The sequence below is a fragment of the Bombus bifarius genome, unplaced genomic scaffold, assembly GCF_011952205.1.
Source record: "Bombus bifarius isolate JDL3187 unplaced genomic scaffold, Bbif_JDL3187 scf7180000008199, whole genome shotgun sequence".
Lineage (NCBI taxonomy): Eukaryota > Metazoa > Arthropoda > Insecta > Hymenoptera > Apidae > Bombus > Bombus bifarius.
In genome coordinates, this window is record NW_022884505.1 from 780,903 (window position 1) to 799,397 (window position 18,495).

Consider the following 18,495-nt stretch of genomic DNA (forward strand, 5'->3'; position numbering starts at 1 on the left):
GTTTTACATCTAATTCTCTTCTTTCTATTCTATTGCACTAGCATGCAGTTCATTTATAGCGAACTATAAATTATCAACTAATGGCTAAAAACTATTGCAACTTTGGTCTTTAGCCTCCTTTCTGTCGTTTGCCCTTCTTTTCTCTATTATTGCTTTCAGTTCCGCTAAACCTTCTCCAGTCTCGTTTAGCGTTTTTCCTATGTCTTTTGGTCCTCCCGTTATTTCACATTCTTCTATTACGCGTCTTAGGTCTTCTTCTTTCCTTCTGCATAGTCTGCATCTTTTCTCCCCCTCTTCCTTCCAGTATTCCCTTGCTTTGGTTTGGTTTCTGCATCTGAATCTTGCCAGTATTCTTCTGTCCTTCCATTTCATCCTCCCTTCTAAGTACTTTGGTAATTTCTCTTTGGCTATGTTCCTGTAGTGTACGTTATACTTGGATTGCCTTATCCTTTTCCTCCTCTCTTCTGTTTCTCTCTTTCTTCTTTCTTCTATAATTTGGTCCGCTGTCATTCTTTCTTGCTCTTCTCCTGTTTCCATCTGCGTCCCTCCTTTTCTCACCTCTTCTGGTCCCTTCTTTCTCTTTCTTGCTCTTTTCCCTTCCTGACTATTCCCCCATTCTCTCTATCTCTTTCCTTTATGCACTCCTTTACTAATTCCTTTTTTGATTCTAGTGCATTCTCTTCTCTTTTTAATGCTTTTTCTTTCATTTCTATTAATTTGCATTCCTCTAGCAGTATATAATTTGGGGGAAGAATTTTATTCGACATTTTCAATTAATTTTTGCATGAAAAATCGCCCGGTGGTCCCGGTTGACCACGCTATGCGAGACACCGTCGAATGCAAATGTACTTCGAAATGTCGAATGCAACTTCCGCATTTACGAAAAAGCACGAGAAAAATTTGAAGCGCCGACTATCGATCAGTTACTTTGCCTTTGAGGATAAATGTCCGACTGCTATGTCGAAGAAAGTTTTGCAAGATCGTATAAAATATATTCCCGCGAGGAATGGAATCAAGACGATGAAGAATTCAATAAGAAATAGCGGCCACGAAAATACGTATAAGATAACGTTAGGGCGACGTGAATTCGAGCTATCCGTTTAAATTGCTTTTCTGTAAACGTTCGAATATTTCACGAGCATTAAATATTATTTACGGTTATTATCCCGTTAGTTGGGAACATTCGTTCGAACGTCTTACGTGCGTTAAAAACATTCTATGAGGCTATCTTTTCGTTAGTTAGAGCGGCGCACGCGATTGTCGTTTCAGCGCCATATATTCGTATTAAACAAATACGTACGGGAATAATTTAAACGCTGACGTGAGATTAAAGGTTGTTGAGGGTAATCTGACATTTCGCAGTGTCGCACGCAATATCTGCTCGCAATGTGCTCGCCTGCGCCAACGTCAACGACCGAATTCTTTTATTTCCAAAGCGTTTCCATTATTCGTGGTGTTTTCGTTAGGAGAAAAAAGCGTAGGAAAACGAATGTAAAAAGGGGGGAATATAGGAGGAATAAAAGGCCGCGAAACAGGGTGGAATAAAAGGCGGGAATATAGGCATTACACACGAGTATTGGACGATAAAGAAAACTAAAGGCAGATGCGTTTAAAATTTGGATCAACGTTGAAAGCTTGCCAGCGTGCTGCGAGTTGCAATATTGAGGCGTAACAGCGCGCTGCGATATTCAGTTGTGGCGTACAGTTTTAACAACCAGATATATTATTGAACTTTACTATACGTTGCCACGGATTAGGAAATGGAATTGTCATGAATTATATTATTAACGAATTACGTTAAATCGTATTCGGCCATAATGGCCGAATAAAATACCAAACAGCGAAATATTGCGTTGTACTGCTAACGAAGAAGGAGAAATATGAAATTCTAATAGGTAATAAATTATGCACAACGAGCGGCTGTTAATTCGACGACGATAATACCGACGATACTATAAAATTAGTAGAATAAGCGGAATATTAAAAAAGAAGCGAAATATCACACGCTCGCGGCTTGAATTCTGATCTCGATCGACCTCGATCCTGCCGCAAATACAATTACCGTAAAATGCATTCGTCGTAACGACAGAAGCGACTTATCTCTTCTTTATTTCCAAGTAAACTGTTGGACGGTTTCTAAGGGGGTGAGTGCATTCGTAGAAATCTTAAAGGCGAAATCTCGGCTTAATTGATATTAAAAGCGGCAACGATAACGGGAAGAAACGCGCGGAAGAAAAGTTGAAGGAGAGCGCGGCGATGGAGGAAATTTTATTCGTCAGTTTATCGGAGTCCGCAAATTTACCGCGTCCAGCTAATTTTCGTCACGAAAACTCTCTCGACCCGCCGGCTTCTGTCGCGTCATTCCTTCTTTTTCCCCCCTGCTTTACATAAAATAACCGCTTTGAAACTACCCGCGGTGCACGGTAACGAACGCAAGAAAAGGGACGAGGAGAGAGAAAAAAAAAGGAGGAAGCAGAGTAGAAGGAAATGAGAGAAAAAGAGGAAGGAGAACGAAGCCGGTTAACGGCACAAAGGCGAGTTTCCATGGAGCAGGGTGAGAATGGAGAACCACACCTTACCTTCTGCCAGCCTGTGCCAGCGACCCTGCCCTTCTTATCGTAATTGCGACTCGCGGTGATCGATCGTTCGTCTTCGCGGCGCATTATCATGCGCGTCGGCTTGCTTCCATCGGAAAAATTCTCCTGGTCGTCGGAGATTCTACCGCGCTAATTGAATTTACAGAGGGAGGTCGGACTGTCGTGTCGAGTGGAAAATTCAATTCGACGCTAAAGGTGCTTTTATCCTTCCCTCGACTTCCATTCGAACGCACTTACCGGCCGATCGACCGACCACGACCGAGGTGAATCCCATTTTGGTCGTCGCTACCGGTTCACAGGGAATCAAGAAAGAAACGAGAAGAAGATAAAGGACGGTGATTCGTTCTGGATCTCGGCTTTGAAACGAGCGACGCCAACGATTCCACGTTCTTCCTCCATGTTTAACGTCCGCTTGCTGCGTACTGCTATTGGGCTGGCAACTATGTGATTGCGGATTTTCTCATTAGATGGTATCGACAAAGTCCGCAATCACTTGGTTGCCAAGCCAATGGAACTAACTGTTTTTTTTTTGCTTCACGGCGTTTCGAAAACCCATTCAGCTGGACAATTCGCGCGACAGTGTCTCGATCGCCGACGAAATTAAAGAAACTGTCGCGTATCGGAGGAGGTTCGACGAGGAGGAGGAACGCGAGACTAGTACGGTGGACCGAGACGTTTCGGAAATGGAAAGCTCATGGAAGAGGGAATCGTTGAGAAACATTCTGCTTGGAGGAAGAGGGAAAGCAGAGGGTGAAACTCGAAAGGTGGCTAATAATGTGGTTCAGTGGACACGAACTACATTCGTCTACGAAAGTCATTGAGCTTCTGTTTCGAAACGACCGACAAAACGATAGGATCTGTTTAATAACGAACAAGGAACGATTTTATGTCCGACTTGTCGATAAAATTGTACCATTGACGCGTTTACATAATTATTTTATAGATTCGACGAAAATAATTCACGATAACATCCAGATGCGATATAATTCAGTGGGATTGAAATTTTCTTGGAGATTCCAACGAAGCGTCTTTGTCGAACTTCTCGTCCGCCTTGGAACTATAATAATCTTTATGCTGCATAAACTTCCGTGCAAGTTCCACCGCGGAGAATACGCGTTTGTTAGAGCATGTTAAACTCGGTGACCCAATTGCAAACTATCTGCGACCAGGCAACGCACCGACTCCGTCCTTATGTCAAATTACGCTAACGTAAATTTAGTCTGGCTCGGTTCTGTCAGTCGTTGAAACCTTTAAGGATGCTCCTGTCGTACAATTAGATAACGAGCCCTTTTCGACCACCGGAATAGTCGACATCTTGTTGGATTATCCCAAAATTTGTATCGGAATATGTTTGTCGAACGTTGCGATGCTCTTGTCTGTTGTCACGTGACTACATCCCCCCAGAAGCTTTCCTATATTTAGACGAAAAAAACTACTTCCAAGACCAAAATAATATGCCAATAATCTATCACATAAAAAGAAAAATAGGGATCAAAATTATACTCTACGAAGAAAACTTAAATGGACAGACCGCAGACACTAGGTGGAGATACAATATGACCCTCTCCCTCTGAAAGACACTAAAGACAAGCACAGAAAAAGCACAAAAAAATATTGGTGGATACCGAATCCATAATAAAATAAGAGAGAAAACCATTAAACCGACAGAACTCAATTCTGCCCCCGTATAACACAGGCGTGAACATTGTAAATATTGTAAATTTTGTAAATAAACCTATTTAACATCCCCCTCCCTCTCATCCTGCCCCTCCCCAAAGTTACACAGCACCCAAAAAGCAGACTACCGAAGCGTCCTGTTTTGCGACCAAGTTTTCAGGACAGAAAAAACAACTAAAAACGAAATCGCATAAAAGCTCCGCTCCCCAGCGGCTTAAATCCAAAGAATATATTAAAACACAAAAAATGTAAATGTACTTTTGCTTAACACATCTTATCAAAATTCATAGTGTATTGTGAATACCCAAATGTATTAAAATGTATCTTTATCTAATAAACGTTATTTAAAAAAAAAAAAAATCTTGTCTGTTGTCACAAAGCTGACCGTACCTTTTTGTTCTCAACATCTTGTCCGAATTGTATTCAGCGGAAACTCCGCATCGGTTTTCTAAATTTGTACATTTTCGAACCTTACGATTTTCAAGCTTGCAAATTTTTCAACGTTCCAGTGTTCGAATAATCAAACTGTCGGGTCTTCTTGTATCTTCTAACAATACTTGTCAAGCAACTACTATCCTCCTATGATAATACGAAAGAATCCTGCGCGCAAAGGGATTGCGACAAGGGTTTCCAATAGCGGCCATTATTTTACACAAGATTTAACGAGTACTTCGCGATTTCAATCTCGCTCAACAGCGATCTTAACTCCGCGTAAATTCCGGTAATTTAACAAGTGGAGCGAACGCTCAGTTAATGGTAAATCGAAACGTCTCGGGGAACCATTTCTCAGAGACGCGGTGAATAATTTCGTTCGCGAGGAACAGTCGATTAATGCAAGCGTTTAACGCTAACATTATCAAGCCCGGTCAAATGGCTGGTTTCAAAATTGAATTTCAAAATTCATCGTTATTTCTTTCGTTCGTCTAACGTTACGTTGATTCTTACATTAAACAAACATTGAGACTAAAATTGAGACAAAAATTGCAGTTAGACGGACGAGAGAAATAACAACGAATGTACAATTTTAAATTAAACATTGAAATCGGTCATTTTTCACCGGGCCTGGTAAAGTTAGTCTCAAACAACAAGTGGTCCCAGCCGTTGACTATAATGTGTACAATGCGCGTGTGGATATACAGGGGGTTGGTAACTGATGGTACAAGCGGAAAGGGGGTGATTCTACGCGAAAAAAGAAGTCGAAAATATAGAATAAAAATTTAAAAATTTTAAAAATTTTAAAAATAACGTCAATCGAGTCAACGATCTACAGTGAGATCCGTTATAACGAGACGTACCGAGCGAAAATTCAAAGTCGATTTTCTCGAAAACGAAGTCTCAAACGAAAAATTGTTATTCTATATTTTCGACTTCTTTTTTCGCGTAGAATCACCCCCTTTCCGCTTGTACCACCAGTTACCAACCACCCTGTATATGCGGCGTGGAAACCGATCGATTCGCTTCGATTCTCGTTGCTCGGTTTACGTTGTTTGAACGAACGATGACGCGAGAAAATGATAAAATAGTACAATTCGTCTGAAGGGATGCTTCGTATACGACCGAGTAACGTTCGCGCTTCCGTCGAATTTGCCTGCACACGCGACACGTAATTTTTTTTACCACCAAACGTACATTTTGAATAAATTTAATTTTCAATTTTTATTGGAAGCCGTCGTTTTCTTTTGCAATTGTTTCAAGTTATTGTGAGATTGCTGTTTCATATACATACACGTTTACGTGATACTCGAAGGCGCGAGAAATGCGGAGAATTTAGGTAACACGGGCAAACCATAGAAAGCGTCGAAACTGTAGAAACCAGTGTAATATTTCGCCAAGTAAAACGACAAAATTCTCTGCCTAGGTTCCATTTTCCTCGTTACATTTATACAAAAACATGAATTTGCATAATTATCCGCAGTTTAATTATCGTAAGTGGGCACGCTTCTACAAATGAAGACTTCTCGCGGTTCTTTTTTATACGTAAACGTAGGTATACGTTCGCCGTTACGTGGTCTGTAAAGTATTTTTAGCTGTCTTTTTTTCTTTTTTTTTAATCCTTCCCCGAAGAAACGTTGATCGAGTTATTAAAAATTCCAACGTGTTTATTCGTTGCACCTATTTTGATCGGAGAAAGACCACGTTAAAACGGAAACGGACAAGAGAAGGCACATCCAGCGTTTCTGCGAGTTGCAGAAAACTACGATAGCTCTTGAAACTGGAAAATATTCTATTAGAATAAGTGTGTTACAGTTGTAATTCGATCGAAAATTTCCTGATGAAAATGTAGATAGTGCGGGTCTGTTAAACCGGAAAGTTAGACCGCTCGATCATCGAAATTGTTCATATTTACGAGGGTTCAACGATATCCGTTTATTTTGTAATTACGCGGCCGGTATAATTACCTTGATCATGCTAGTTGTTAATATCACAGGGACAAACGGCTCGACCAACTAATTTCATAGAGTATTACCGTTGCAATTACGATATTCATGGAATTACGAATACGTCCAATCTAACCCTTCTCGATCAACGTTCCACTTGTCAACAGATTCCTCAAACATCAGGAACGCAATGTCGATACGATGCAACATCTTCAACTTGTGGAAACCGCGGATAAAGTTAAATTTTAAGAGAAAGTTGCACGCACGTTCAAACATGAAATATAAATGTTTTTGGGCTTCTACCTTTGACGATTATTCTGAAAATTCTTTGAGCAATTATAAATTTTACGTGTCGTTTTTATTCATCGTGTTTATCTCCTTTGAAAAAGTACATTTCCATCAAGTTTCCATTCAGAATTCCAATTATTCAGGCGCACAGAAACGAAAAGCAAATCAACCTTCACCCGACCACCATGCTTTTCAGTCTGTAAATTTTCAAATTAAAAATGCCCCGAAACTTTCTCCCCACTCGGCAAGTAACTTCGAGTAAAATGAATAATTACTAATGTTTAATATTTCTCGAACCTAACACCGAACACTGAATACTTTACCAATCCTATTAGCTATTAGTTAGTAATATAGCGTATATCGATAGCAAGATTAATAATGCTGACTCATTAATGGCACGAATAATATTTTATGGACGCAGTGATGAAGGTATCTGTCGTTTTCTAAGACATTTGTCCGTTTAATGAGAAATACCGAATATCTTACAATTAGGCTGCCGGCAATTATGGAAATTCGTGAGAAGCGCAATTTAAGAAATGATCCGAAAAGTTTCTTTCCTTTTATAAAGAAATGTGACGGAGGTGTAGTTGGAGCTAGGTTGAAAAGGGAATGAGCGTTTCGTCCCGAGACTACCGGTGGACTGGTCGGTAAGGCTATGCCCGGTAGTCCCTGCCTTAGACGTAGAGGGAGTCTCGCTAGGTGCGGTATTTGTATCAATCGTCCGTATATTCGACCGCTAGCGAGATAGACAGACTCGTCGTCGTAGCCCTCTGGTGTTGGCGGTTGGTACCCGCGGATCGCCCTGGAGGTGTTGCGCCGCGTTGATGCCTCGACCTGTCGGCGTCCTATTGACACCGATGCGCCACAGAAATCATGAATGCACAACATTATTCGTTTTATGTTATTTTATCGAATTACGTATGCTCCATTTTGTTTTATCAAAATAAAGACACAACGTTTGACAGATTAGGTTTCGTGTTTGTATAAAGATGCATCGTTGTGAAAGACGTGTCTGTAAAAGAAAGACACTTTTCGGACAACCTAACGCTACAACAGGCGTTACGCTTCCGACATGCGTCTACTTTTCTCACATTGTACGCGTTCTATGCGTCTTTACGTTCTCAAACTTCTCGTAAACGCGTCAAACGTCCACTTATAATACCCATGCGTATTTCCAGATTTCATGCGAACCTGATCGACATGATCGCGATAGTCAAGCTCCGTAACAGTGTTAATTTTCAAAGTGTGTCGCGTAACGAACATTTTTCCGTGTCGTATCTCTAAAAAGCGTCTACGAACGTTCGAATATTTTCGTTGGTCCGTGTGCTTTTTACTAGCTCGTTGCATCAAGAATTTCGGTTTTCTAATTAGATTCTGCCACGGGAAAGAGCCAACGATCGGAGCAAGCTTAAAAATAGTCAGCGCCCGTGGGAAACGTAACGAAGTTCCTGCATCGTTGGATGCAATATTTAGCGGAATCGGTGAATGCTAGCAGCGGAAAAATCTTTTCACGGAGCCATGAATACTTCAGTCGCATCGACCCGCGTCGAAGATTCCAAGTTGCGTCGGAACGAGCACGAAAAGAAGAACAAGCAAAGCCAGAGAAAATCGGACAGAAGGAGCAAACGAAGAAACGAGAACGTCGGTTCGTTAGAACACGAATTTCGAGCGCGAAGTTTCCAGATTTTTGCTTAGAACTCGTTTCACTTGGTTTCAGCGTGAACGTCTAACGTTTCTCGATTAAAACCGTTAATATGTATTTTATATTCCAGGAATTTCATATCTTCAATTCGACACGCCGAAAGATATCGTTTCGACAACGCGAGAGCGAGGTTTTCGTCCCTTTCTTCGGATCAATTTCGCTCGTGCTCTTTGCGTTTTAGCAGTTTCTTAAAGACGGTTTATCAATTTTTCACGAGGAACTTTCTTGGAAGAGGCAACAGACTCGAACGCGATTTCTTTGCTCGGCGTAAATCTTTCAAGTTGCTTCTGAAAAATTATCCTCCCGAATTCAAGTACTCGTTCGAAGATTCTTTTTTGAGATCTTCACGAACGAAGCGGTAAACCGTCGCCTGTTCGAGTTTCGTCGATCGTTCGATTCACCAAGCCACGAAACAGCGCCTAAAGCTCGGGCAAACGTTCCCACAGCCTCGTCAATTTTACCCTCCGGTTAAACTTTCATCGGTTCGTTTCTAAATAGCTCGCGGATCCAGCGAATCCATCGATCACATGGTCGTTCTACATTTTCATACCGGTTTGATGCAGATTTCGCGTCAATGATGTTCTACGAATCGCGATTCGCTTGGTCGACGTTGGCACGTTACACTGGCTCATTATCTCGTTGTGGTTTGCGGCTCGTTTATTATCTCGTTACCAATCGGTCGCTTAAGTTCCATGTAAACTACGATAAAGTTTGGATGTTGGTCGTTTGCCGGCGAGCTCGTGGAACGACCACTTAATACGGAAAACTTGCAGCCTCTAATCAGGCTAAAGTATTTCCAAGCTAAATATTACAGGAAATCGCTGTTTAATCGAATCAACGAGTTTCGGCGCGAGCAACGAGGCGAATATAAAACGAAACGACGAGTGTACCCTGAGAAGCATATAGCTTGAATTGTCGCGTATTTTTCCAGCGATTGGAAAAATTCGAAAGGTCGGTGGGAAAGTTCGTTCCGATTTACATTTCCATTCGATATACCTTTTACCGAGTTACATAGGTGCCATTTTCTTTCACCATCTTTCTTCGTCATTCACGCCACTTCGATATTCCATCGTTGCACAATCTCTCAGGTTTTAATACGATTTTTTACCAAATTCTTTAAAACTTGCAACGAACTTTCCGAGCCAGCAATATAGTTAGGTGCATCTAACGTACTGACGATGGTTTCGTATTGTTCAGACGCAACGACGCATTCGTAACAGTTTCTTTATGCCATCATTGCTTTTTTTACTGTTTTATTCGACAGTAGTTTCATTTTTTTTAAGATACAGCACGAAATATCTAAGACGCGAACGTGTTAACGATCCCACGTCGTGGCAGAAACGAGTGAGAGAGTGAGAGAGAGAGAGAGAGAGGGAGAGGAACGACAGAAACGAATTTCATCAAATTTTTAACGCGTCTGTGAGTTCCAATCGATTCCTTTCGTTTCTACGTTCGTCAAACTCTTCGCGATTCTAATTAGAACTTTGACTCTGCGGTTTTATCATATCTTAATCGCTTTAAAAGTAGCAGTTATGCTTCGTGGTAAACACGATGAAATATTTCCACATACGGCTCTCTTCTAAATAACGAACAAACAAACGGACCATTTTTTCCACTGTCCGTCAGCATCGTATTAGGTTGTCCGGAAAGTGTCTTTCTTTTACAGACACGTCTTTTACAACCACGCATTTTTCTGCAAACGTAAAAGCCAATCTGTCAAACGTTGTGATTTTTATCTCGATAGAACAAAATGGATCGTACGTAATTCGATAAAATAATATGAAACGAAAAATATTGCGAGTCCATTATTTCCTTGTAAAACGAAAGGAACTTTCCTGACGACCTAATGCTTTCGATCAGCGAAATATAATCATGCGGTAACGATACTATCCGGCGAATATTAATCAATTACTCTGTCGCGTGTCTCTCTTTAGCCGAAAGGGAAGGAATCTGACGTGGAAATAAATTTCCTCGAGTCTGTCACGTCGTAGAGGTTCTTTCGCGTTTAATCCGCGGCTTTTCAACCGTTCGAGACGTAGGTGGCGGGAGGCGAAATTTAATTTCAGGGGAACAGTCTCGAAGAGGCTCCGACATCTTCGGTTTTAATTGCTCAGCGAGAGGCATCGATCGATGGAGAACGTGACGATAATGTTAATCGATGAATCGTCGCGCGTCTCCAACGACTCGAACGTATGGCAGCATCGAGACATTTGCATCGATCTTTTATTCATGCGAGTTTCTTTCAAAGGAACACGCGATCAAGCCGAATTATTCGTAGATTCGTCCATTCTTTTTCCAATTTTATGCTCGTTCAAAGAAAGAAAGAGTCCGACTTTATGGTAGTTCGAGGTATTACAAATCTCGATCTCCATCAAGATAAATATTATTAATAGTACGAATAGTAGAAATACTTCGGGTACGAGTTATTGTCGGAGAAATAGTTTGAATAAATACTATTACGTTAATACGCGTGCATGTACATGTATAGTTTATTTTCCAGCGAAGCATCAGGTTCTCTACCATTAAATTCCGTCGTATCGTCGATCATGAAACGCGTTGAAGAAAAAAGACGTTTGTAGATCGCGTATGCTCGATGTTGAAGAGATTTATAGCTGCAAAAATACCGAAACCTCGCTGCTTTAAAACTAGAGCTACCACATCAGTCAAATTGACTGGTTCTACAATTTTATTTTCAAATTTCTACTTCGTGTTATATCTTTTCCCCTCAATGATGTAATGGCTTTCGCAGCGATAATTAAAAGAACGATATAACGCGCGGAACAACCCTTTAACGCTTTATTCGTACGTTATTCGGGATATTTCAACTGCGGTCTTTCTATCGTTCTTACGTTACTCGGGTTTAAGATGGAGTTCGGTGAATTTGAATAAACGAGAACAGACGTGAAATATTCCTTCTGAAAAAATAAGAATGAAATATGCGATAAAATTTGCTCATTTAACACTAGAACTACCACACCACTCAAATTGACTGGTTTTACAATTTTATTTTCAAATTCCTGCTTCTTCTCCCGCAATGATGTAATGACTTTCGCAACGATAACCAAAAGAATAATATAACGAGTTTTATTTTGTTTTTTATGTATTCAAACTGAAAATAATTTTGCATCAAGGCTACTTATACCAATACCAGTGAGAATGACTGGTACTCGTCGAAGTGTAAAAGGGTGCTGCGATCTGTTCATCGAACCCTAATTAACCAGTTTCCTCGTTTTCTACAACTTGCCACGCGTTTTTCAAATTCTTGCTGCGTATCATTCGATACGACGATATCGGTTATCAGGAAAATTCCGGATCGATCGCTGGATCGCTAGATGCTAACGCTAGCAATACCACACCAGTCAAAATCGCTGTTTCTACAATTTTATAAACCCTCGTTTAGGGATGATAGTCCCAGATGGATTAATAATACCAAAAATGTACTACATAACATGGAATTGCTTCTGTAAGAAGGTAATAAATCAATAAATATAAAAATATTCCATTACAACGTGTTTTTTAAAGACAAGTCAAAAGTCAGTTTCACTGGTTTTGGTGGAAATAGGTTCGTTCTAGCGTTAATATTTGTACGCTCCTCGATTTGGAAAATGTAAATTCACCATTTTTGGGAAGATTAGAAGCATCTCTTATCTAGTCTGCCTGATTCGTTTTATAAATTTTTAGAAATTCCCAATGCTTGCGACTCACGTGAAAGTAAGAAAGTACGCGAAAGAAAAATGTGAAAATGGAAAGAATCACGCGTATTCGTACCATTTTATGCAATTCAATTAATAAATTCCATAATAGGTCTGCTGTTGATGAAGAATCTCATGCATCGTGTCACGTTAATACCAGTCACTAGATTTGCATAAATTGCAATAACCTATATTCCAACTTACCTCATTAAGTTATTAATCTCGCGTTACCAGCGATCGTAAGATGTACGCGAGTTAACGATATTGCAGCGTTTAAGTAACGTGATCGCCATCCGACCGTCTTGTTAACTCTGATCTGTTGAAATTACTTTTTGGATATTCCTAGCTATTTTTATCGCGTTCAGATTGTAAGAGCCGCATGGAAGAAAGGAACACGGCAATAAATATAAAACGTTTCGTCGTAAATCACGTATTTCCACGATGGAAACTAGTTCACGAGTAGAGAACGATCGATCGATACTTTTTCAACGTGGAAATAAAAGTTGGCCGAACGTTGCTTTATCATTTTACATCGACTCGTATTCGCTTTGAAGTCGCAGACAACGTAACAACTTCCGAGAATGCGATCGATATTTCTTCGGTTAAAAGACGAATTAAAGTCATTTCAACGTGTCGCTTTTCATATTCGTTTGCCAGCTAAGAACACAAAGTTTCAACGGCGATGGAAAATCGAGACGTAACGGCTGTAACGCGTCGCTGCTGAAATAATCGAGAGTTCAAATGGAACTACGATAAAGTTCTGTACACGCGATTGTACACGTTCGTTTGTTTAAAATCATCATTCCTATAATTTCCTATTTTCAATCTATTCTCGGAAAATGAAATCTGAACGTAATTAACATCGCTGCAAATACGTAGACTCGCACGGTTTCGCTGAAAATTAAATCGAGCAAACGGATCAATTTTTCATCCGATAGAAATTCCACGACGATTCATTTCTCGAAACTAACGTTCATTCCACCAACATATTCGATTATTTAAAATTGGACTTTCTTCGTTCTCCTCCCTGCGAAATTATATCACGCCGGCGCCACTATTCTTATCTGGAAATTCTTTGACGTCAGAATTTTAACGCGGGCTTTTCAAAATTTCATCGGTCCGAGGGTATTACGATCGTACACTCGCTACGTTCGCGTATAAAATTGATTTCGCCAGTCTTGTGCTTCGAAACGTACTCGAAATAATCTTAGAAAGGAAGTTTCAACGTCTATCGGATACGAATGAAACGTAAGCTTCTTACGAATAGACACGTAACAGGTTCAAAAGAAGGAATTTTGTTGGGAAACGAAACGACAGCTGGAAAATAACAACGAAGGGAAAGCTAGGCTGCGGAAAATGCACATGGGAAATATCGTGACGCTGCGGCGTCGTCCCGTCTCGTGTATTTTCGTCGGGCCGCCATAGCTTCCCGTTCTAATTACAATGGCTCGCCTCTAAATTAACACTTGCATTGTTTATACGCGATCGAATGAACAATGCAACTTCTGCGATGCAATCTCAGTGGAGACTGGTTGTACACCGGCCTCGTTTTACGACAGCGGCTGTTTTTTGATCCAGCCGCGAGAAATTGATTCTCAGATTTGCTTCGTCAAAGGCAAAAATATCCCACTTTCCTTTTTTTCATTTGTTCGCCACTGCTGTCGAAAGTAAGAATTTTCGGACTTTTCAACTTTTCGATCTTTGAATCTTTAATCTCTGGATATTCAAGCTTTTAAACTTTCAAACTCTCCAACCTTCAAACTTGTGAATTTTAATACCATCGATTTATCGTTTCTCCTTTCGAAGATTCGAGGTTTTAAACCTCTGAATTTTTCATCCTCCGGATCTTCGAATAATCGAAATTCTCAATTTTATTTAAATTGCCAATTTTCCAATATCCTAAAACCCTTCGATCAAACATTGATGTAACGCTACATGGACAGTGGAATTCGCTGCTAACGCTCTAATTACCCTAACGGTGCACGCGAATTATCATTCTCAAATAGAAACCAGATTCAACGACTAAAGTACCGGCAATTTCTTTATCTGCATGTATATTTCATTTCCGACATCCATAAAAAGCGACATGTCGGAGGAATTGTTTCGCTTTGGGGATTTCCGATAAGAGGCAAGGGACATTTTCCTTCCCTTATCGATTTTTACAGTTATTCGTGCCACTGGAATTTACGATTTTCATCTGGCGGAACGGTACTTTTGATGCCATGAAAAGATAAGCAAGCTAGAAAGTTGCAGCCAGGAGACTCGAATCTCTGGCTTGTTTCTCCATCTATGCGTTATTCATCGGGCTTATTAAGGAAGTTATTCGTAAAATATCCAATCCCGTGTGTGCTCTGGAAATTGAACTTTTCGAGTTCGTGTTACTGTCCCAATGTAACGAATTGTAACGTTACGTTATTTTACTCGGCAACTTCGCGAACCGCAAGATTCGAAACGCGTGGAAATTGAACTTTTCGAGTTCGTGCTACTGTCCCAATGTAACGAATTGTAACGTTACGTTATTTTACTCGGCAACTTCGCGAACCGCAGGATTCGAAACGCGTGATTGCCGTTGCAAAGCGGAAGATTTCCAAACGACACGCGTGTCCAGACGTACGCTGAAGGTGGAGAATTGAAACGATATCTGTAATGGTGAGAAACGCGGCTAATACTAGCGATACTGGTGGTAGTGATTAATAGCGATTAAATAATAGCAGCAGTAAGGTAGCCATAAATTAAGGGGGTATTTTGGCCTAGAAATTTGAAAAAATCGAGAATTTTTTTTTCATATTTCCAAGGTTTAGACATTCGAGAATATGCGATTAAAAGGATTTTTCAAAATTTCAATTATTTTATGAGTTACAGCCATTTTTGTGACGCAGCATCTGCTCCGGTTCAATGAACAGTAGACGGTAGACGTAGTCCGAGTAAACTTGTCTGAAAACTTTAAACGCGTTTTTCTCGAAACTACATTTTTCGAGTTGGCGTGCACGATATCTCAAATTCTAACGAACCGATTTATTTTAAATTTGGTCTGAATATTCCTTATATACTCCTCTATCGTCCGGACCACGCTCAGCTCAAAATCTTTAATATTGCTATTTTTTAAACGTTCGGAATTGTCAAAGAAACGCGCGAAATAAGAAATTTTTTTTTTCAAACGGCCGTCATTTTGTGAAAAAATGTTGTATTGACTTTTCCAAGGTTCGGACGATAGCGGCATCCATACTAATTAAGAATCCGTTCGCATTTTTCGTTTCGGATGACCAGAAGGGTTGATATCATGCACGCCACGACATCCCATCTTTTTGGCAGCACCCACTTTGCCAGCTCGTAACTTCTTAAATATTGAGTTTTTTTTTCAGTGATTTTTTTACGTAATCTCGAAATATCGATAAACAAATGCTAAAAAGAAGGATAGCAAAAATATTTTTTGTTTCGCTTGTACAGAGCTTCAAAAATCGCCCGACATTCATGCCTCTAGACCAGAATACCCCCTTAAAGTAACAACAAAAGTAACAAAAGTAACAAATTTCGCAGGGAAATGGGTCCGAGCTTGACGAATCGCTATGAACCTCGAGTTAATTCGTCCAACGTGGTATCGTCGATCGGTCAACAGTCAACCGCAGAGCGTAAAACGAACAAGTTGGAACGTGGTTCACCAAGACGATGCAAGACCACGCGTGTCGATCGTCACGCGACAAAGATTGGTGCAACTTGAATGGGATGTTCCAGCCCATCTACCATGTTCCTTCGATCTTGCACGCTCAGACTATCGCTTATTCTGCTCGTTACAAAACTACCTCGACGATAAGAACTTGTCCCCTTTGGGAGACTGGAAACGCCAGTTCGAACGTTTCTTTTCCTCAGAGGACTAAGCAATTGTACGTCGATGGAATAACCAAGTTACCACGAAGATGGCGAAATGTCATCGAAAGGAAAGGCGCATGCATTGCTCGGAAACGATACGCGTAAAAGAGAAAACGCGTGCTTCGATTTGGAAAAACGGAACGAGCTTTGTTCGAGCTTCAGTCGGAATTTCTAAATCGAAGAAACGCAATCCGCAGTTAATCAATTGGTCGAGCAATCGCATTTATATTTTTATATCACGCTTCTCTGTGTTAACCGATGTTAACGATTCGTTTTCCGCTCGTTCATACGATTTTATTCCCATTTCGTTGCTCTGTTTTACGAGATTAAACCGTACGTCGAAGCGCGCTTCGGATCGTCGATAATTTCCTCGAGTATTTTCTTTTTCAAAATGAAATCGAGCAAACGTGGGACGTTCCGCAGAAGAATATTTCAATTTCTTGTACGCGTGGCAGACGTTCGTTGCGCGTGAGATAAGTTCGCCGGCGACGATAACAGCGTCTCGTCTTAAGTACAATATATTCGTGTTGTTTTGCCGTGGATTTCATAGGTTTTTTATTAGCCAACCGTAAACTTCAAAATTCCTTGATACGAGCCGATCTACTTGGGCCGAATGTCGTCATAAAAACTCTCCGGGGAGCTTTCTCGTACAGCCCTGAAGCGTTGTCGCGCGGAGTATCGTTTCATCAGCTCGCCAAATACAAGTTTCGCGGTGGTCGATTCAGCGAAACGTCTATAAATCGTATAAAACAATTTAACGATCGAGCGTTTAGGTCTTCCAAGCTGGAAGATTAAATGCATCGTTGGTTTCCTCTTAAAAAAATAAAAAAAAAGTGTCAGTCTGTGAGGCAGCTTTTCGAACAATCAGCTTCGGATCTTTGTTATTACCGCGGCGTCGGAAATAGAAAAATTTACATCGACTATCTAAATAATAGAAAACTTGTTAAAAGTGAAAAGCTTGTGAAACAATCCTCATTGATTCGACGACGATTTTACGGAATCGATGTGAAGCGTTAAGCTATTATATATGAACGAAGCTACTTTTACAACCTCTGGTGATTGATCGCAGTTGAATAATTAAATTCGCCATTTGCCACGCTCGTTACTCGAACGTTTACCGAGAAGCCAACGAATATTTTTGTTTCGCACGGTGTCAGGAAATTAGCATGAGAAATAAGCGGAGAAACGTTGAACGGTGACTGGCGAAAGAAGCTAACGTTGTATCTACAGTCGCTGGTTCCTTTGACTTGGAGAACAGTGCACGTATTATGTCACCGGTCGAGAATACTCTAATTAAAGGGGTCGTAAAACCGGGAAGCCCATTTACGTTATTTTCCTGAAAGTCGACGAGAACGACGAAACGACACGGTAGACAGAGGATCGTAGAAGAACAGTTTGAAGAAAATGAAGCGCGTACGAACCGATAGAATTTGCCGCAGCGGCGCCGTGAAATTGTATTTGTATATTTCATTTTCACTCGTATTCCTTTCGAACGCTCGTTACAATACGCGAATAACGTTATTAATATTTAAATCGGATTGATTCACGTTGAAAGCCTCGCACACCTTTAGAAATCCAGTATCGACGACCGATTTAATGGCTTGTTTGTATGATTTCGCGATAAATCTTCCTTGGAGCAAACAGTTCGATGCGCTGCGTTTGCCAGCTGAAAATAAATTTCCCCGGTGAAATGTGATCCACCATGGTATTTGCCGTGGTCGGTGGTTATATTTCACTGGAGAATGTTGCGCCCTTATTATGCAAGATCTTTATTATGAGAGAATTTGCATTTATATTGTCAATTAGTTCGCGAAACCTACCTGTATCCGAGTGTACGCGTCGCTGTCTGAGCGCGTACGTTCAAGTGAATTCGAACAGGTGCGCTGCCGGCTAGAAATTATTCTATGCAATGGCTGTCGTACATTTCGAAATATACGAAAAATTACGACGATTATTATCGGTAAGCTATGGGTGCAAGGTGCCTGAAACTTGTGCCTGAAACTTGAGGCTCGGCTCTTAGCAGAGCCGACGTTCGTCTTTAAAATCTTCGATCGGTTTCGTTCACTATCCAGAAATTCTTCGACTATTCGAATCTTACGCGCTCCATATCGACACTATCTTTGCTAACTTCGATCGTATCGAGAGACTTTGACTCAACCGCGAACGTCGTTAGCGAAATCGTCGACATTTTTCTGAATTCTGTGAGCTTCCTTAAAAAAATTAGCTCGCTATAAACCTTAAATAAAAACTTGGAGTTAGTGCTCGCTATTTTAGACGCCGAAGGATCCATCACC

At 40.7% G+C, this 18,495-nt stretch overlaps 2 protein-coding genes across 4 annotated transcripts in view; both read right to left on the reverse strand.

Moving 5' to 3' along the window:
- LOC117210266 (chondroadherin-like protein) overlaps window positions 1–18,495 on the reverse strand; it is a 169,281-nt gene that overhangs the window by 15,060 nt on the left and 135,726 nt on the right. The window lies entirely within an intron of this gene.
- LOC117210335 (vicilin-like seed storage protein At2g18540) lies at window positions 85–2,663 on the reverse strand. The gene is made up of 2 exons (XM_033453276.1): window positions 2,580–2,663; window positions 85–621 (listed from the first exon to the last, which is right to left on the reverse strand). Exons 1-2 carry the CDS (start codon window positions 2,661–2,663, stop codon window positions 85–87), a joined length of 621 nt encoding a protein of 206 aa, XP_033309167.1.

Excerpts from the sequence above, each read along its gene's own strand:
- LOC117210335 (XM_033453276.1), bottom strand. The coding sequence starts at position 2,663 with ATGCGCCGCGAAGACGAACGATCGATCACCGCGAGTCGCAATTACGAT. Across the intron at positions 622-2,579 it reads CTGGCACAGGCTGGCAGAAG|AGAGAATGGGGGAATAGTCA; the intron begins GTAAGGTGTGGT and ends GGAAAGAGATAG.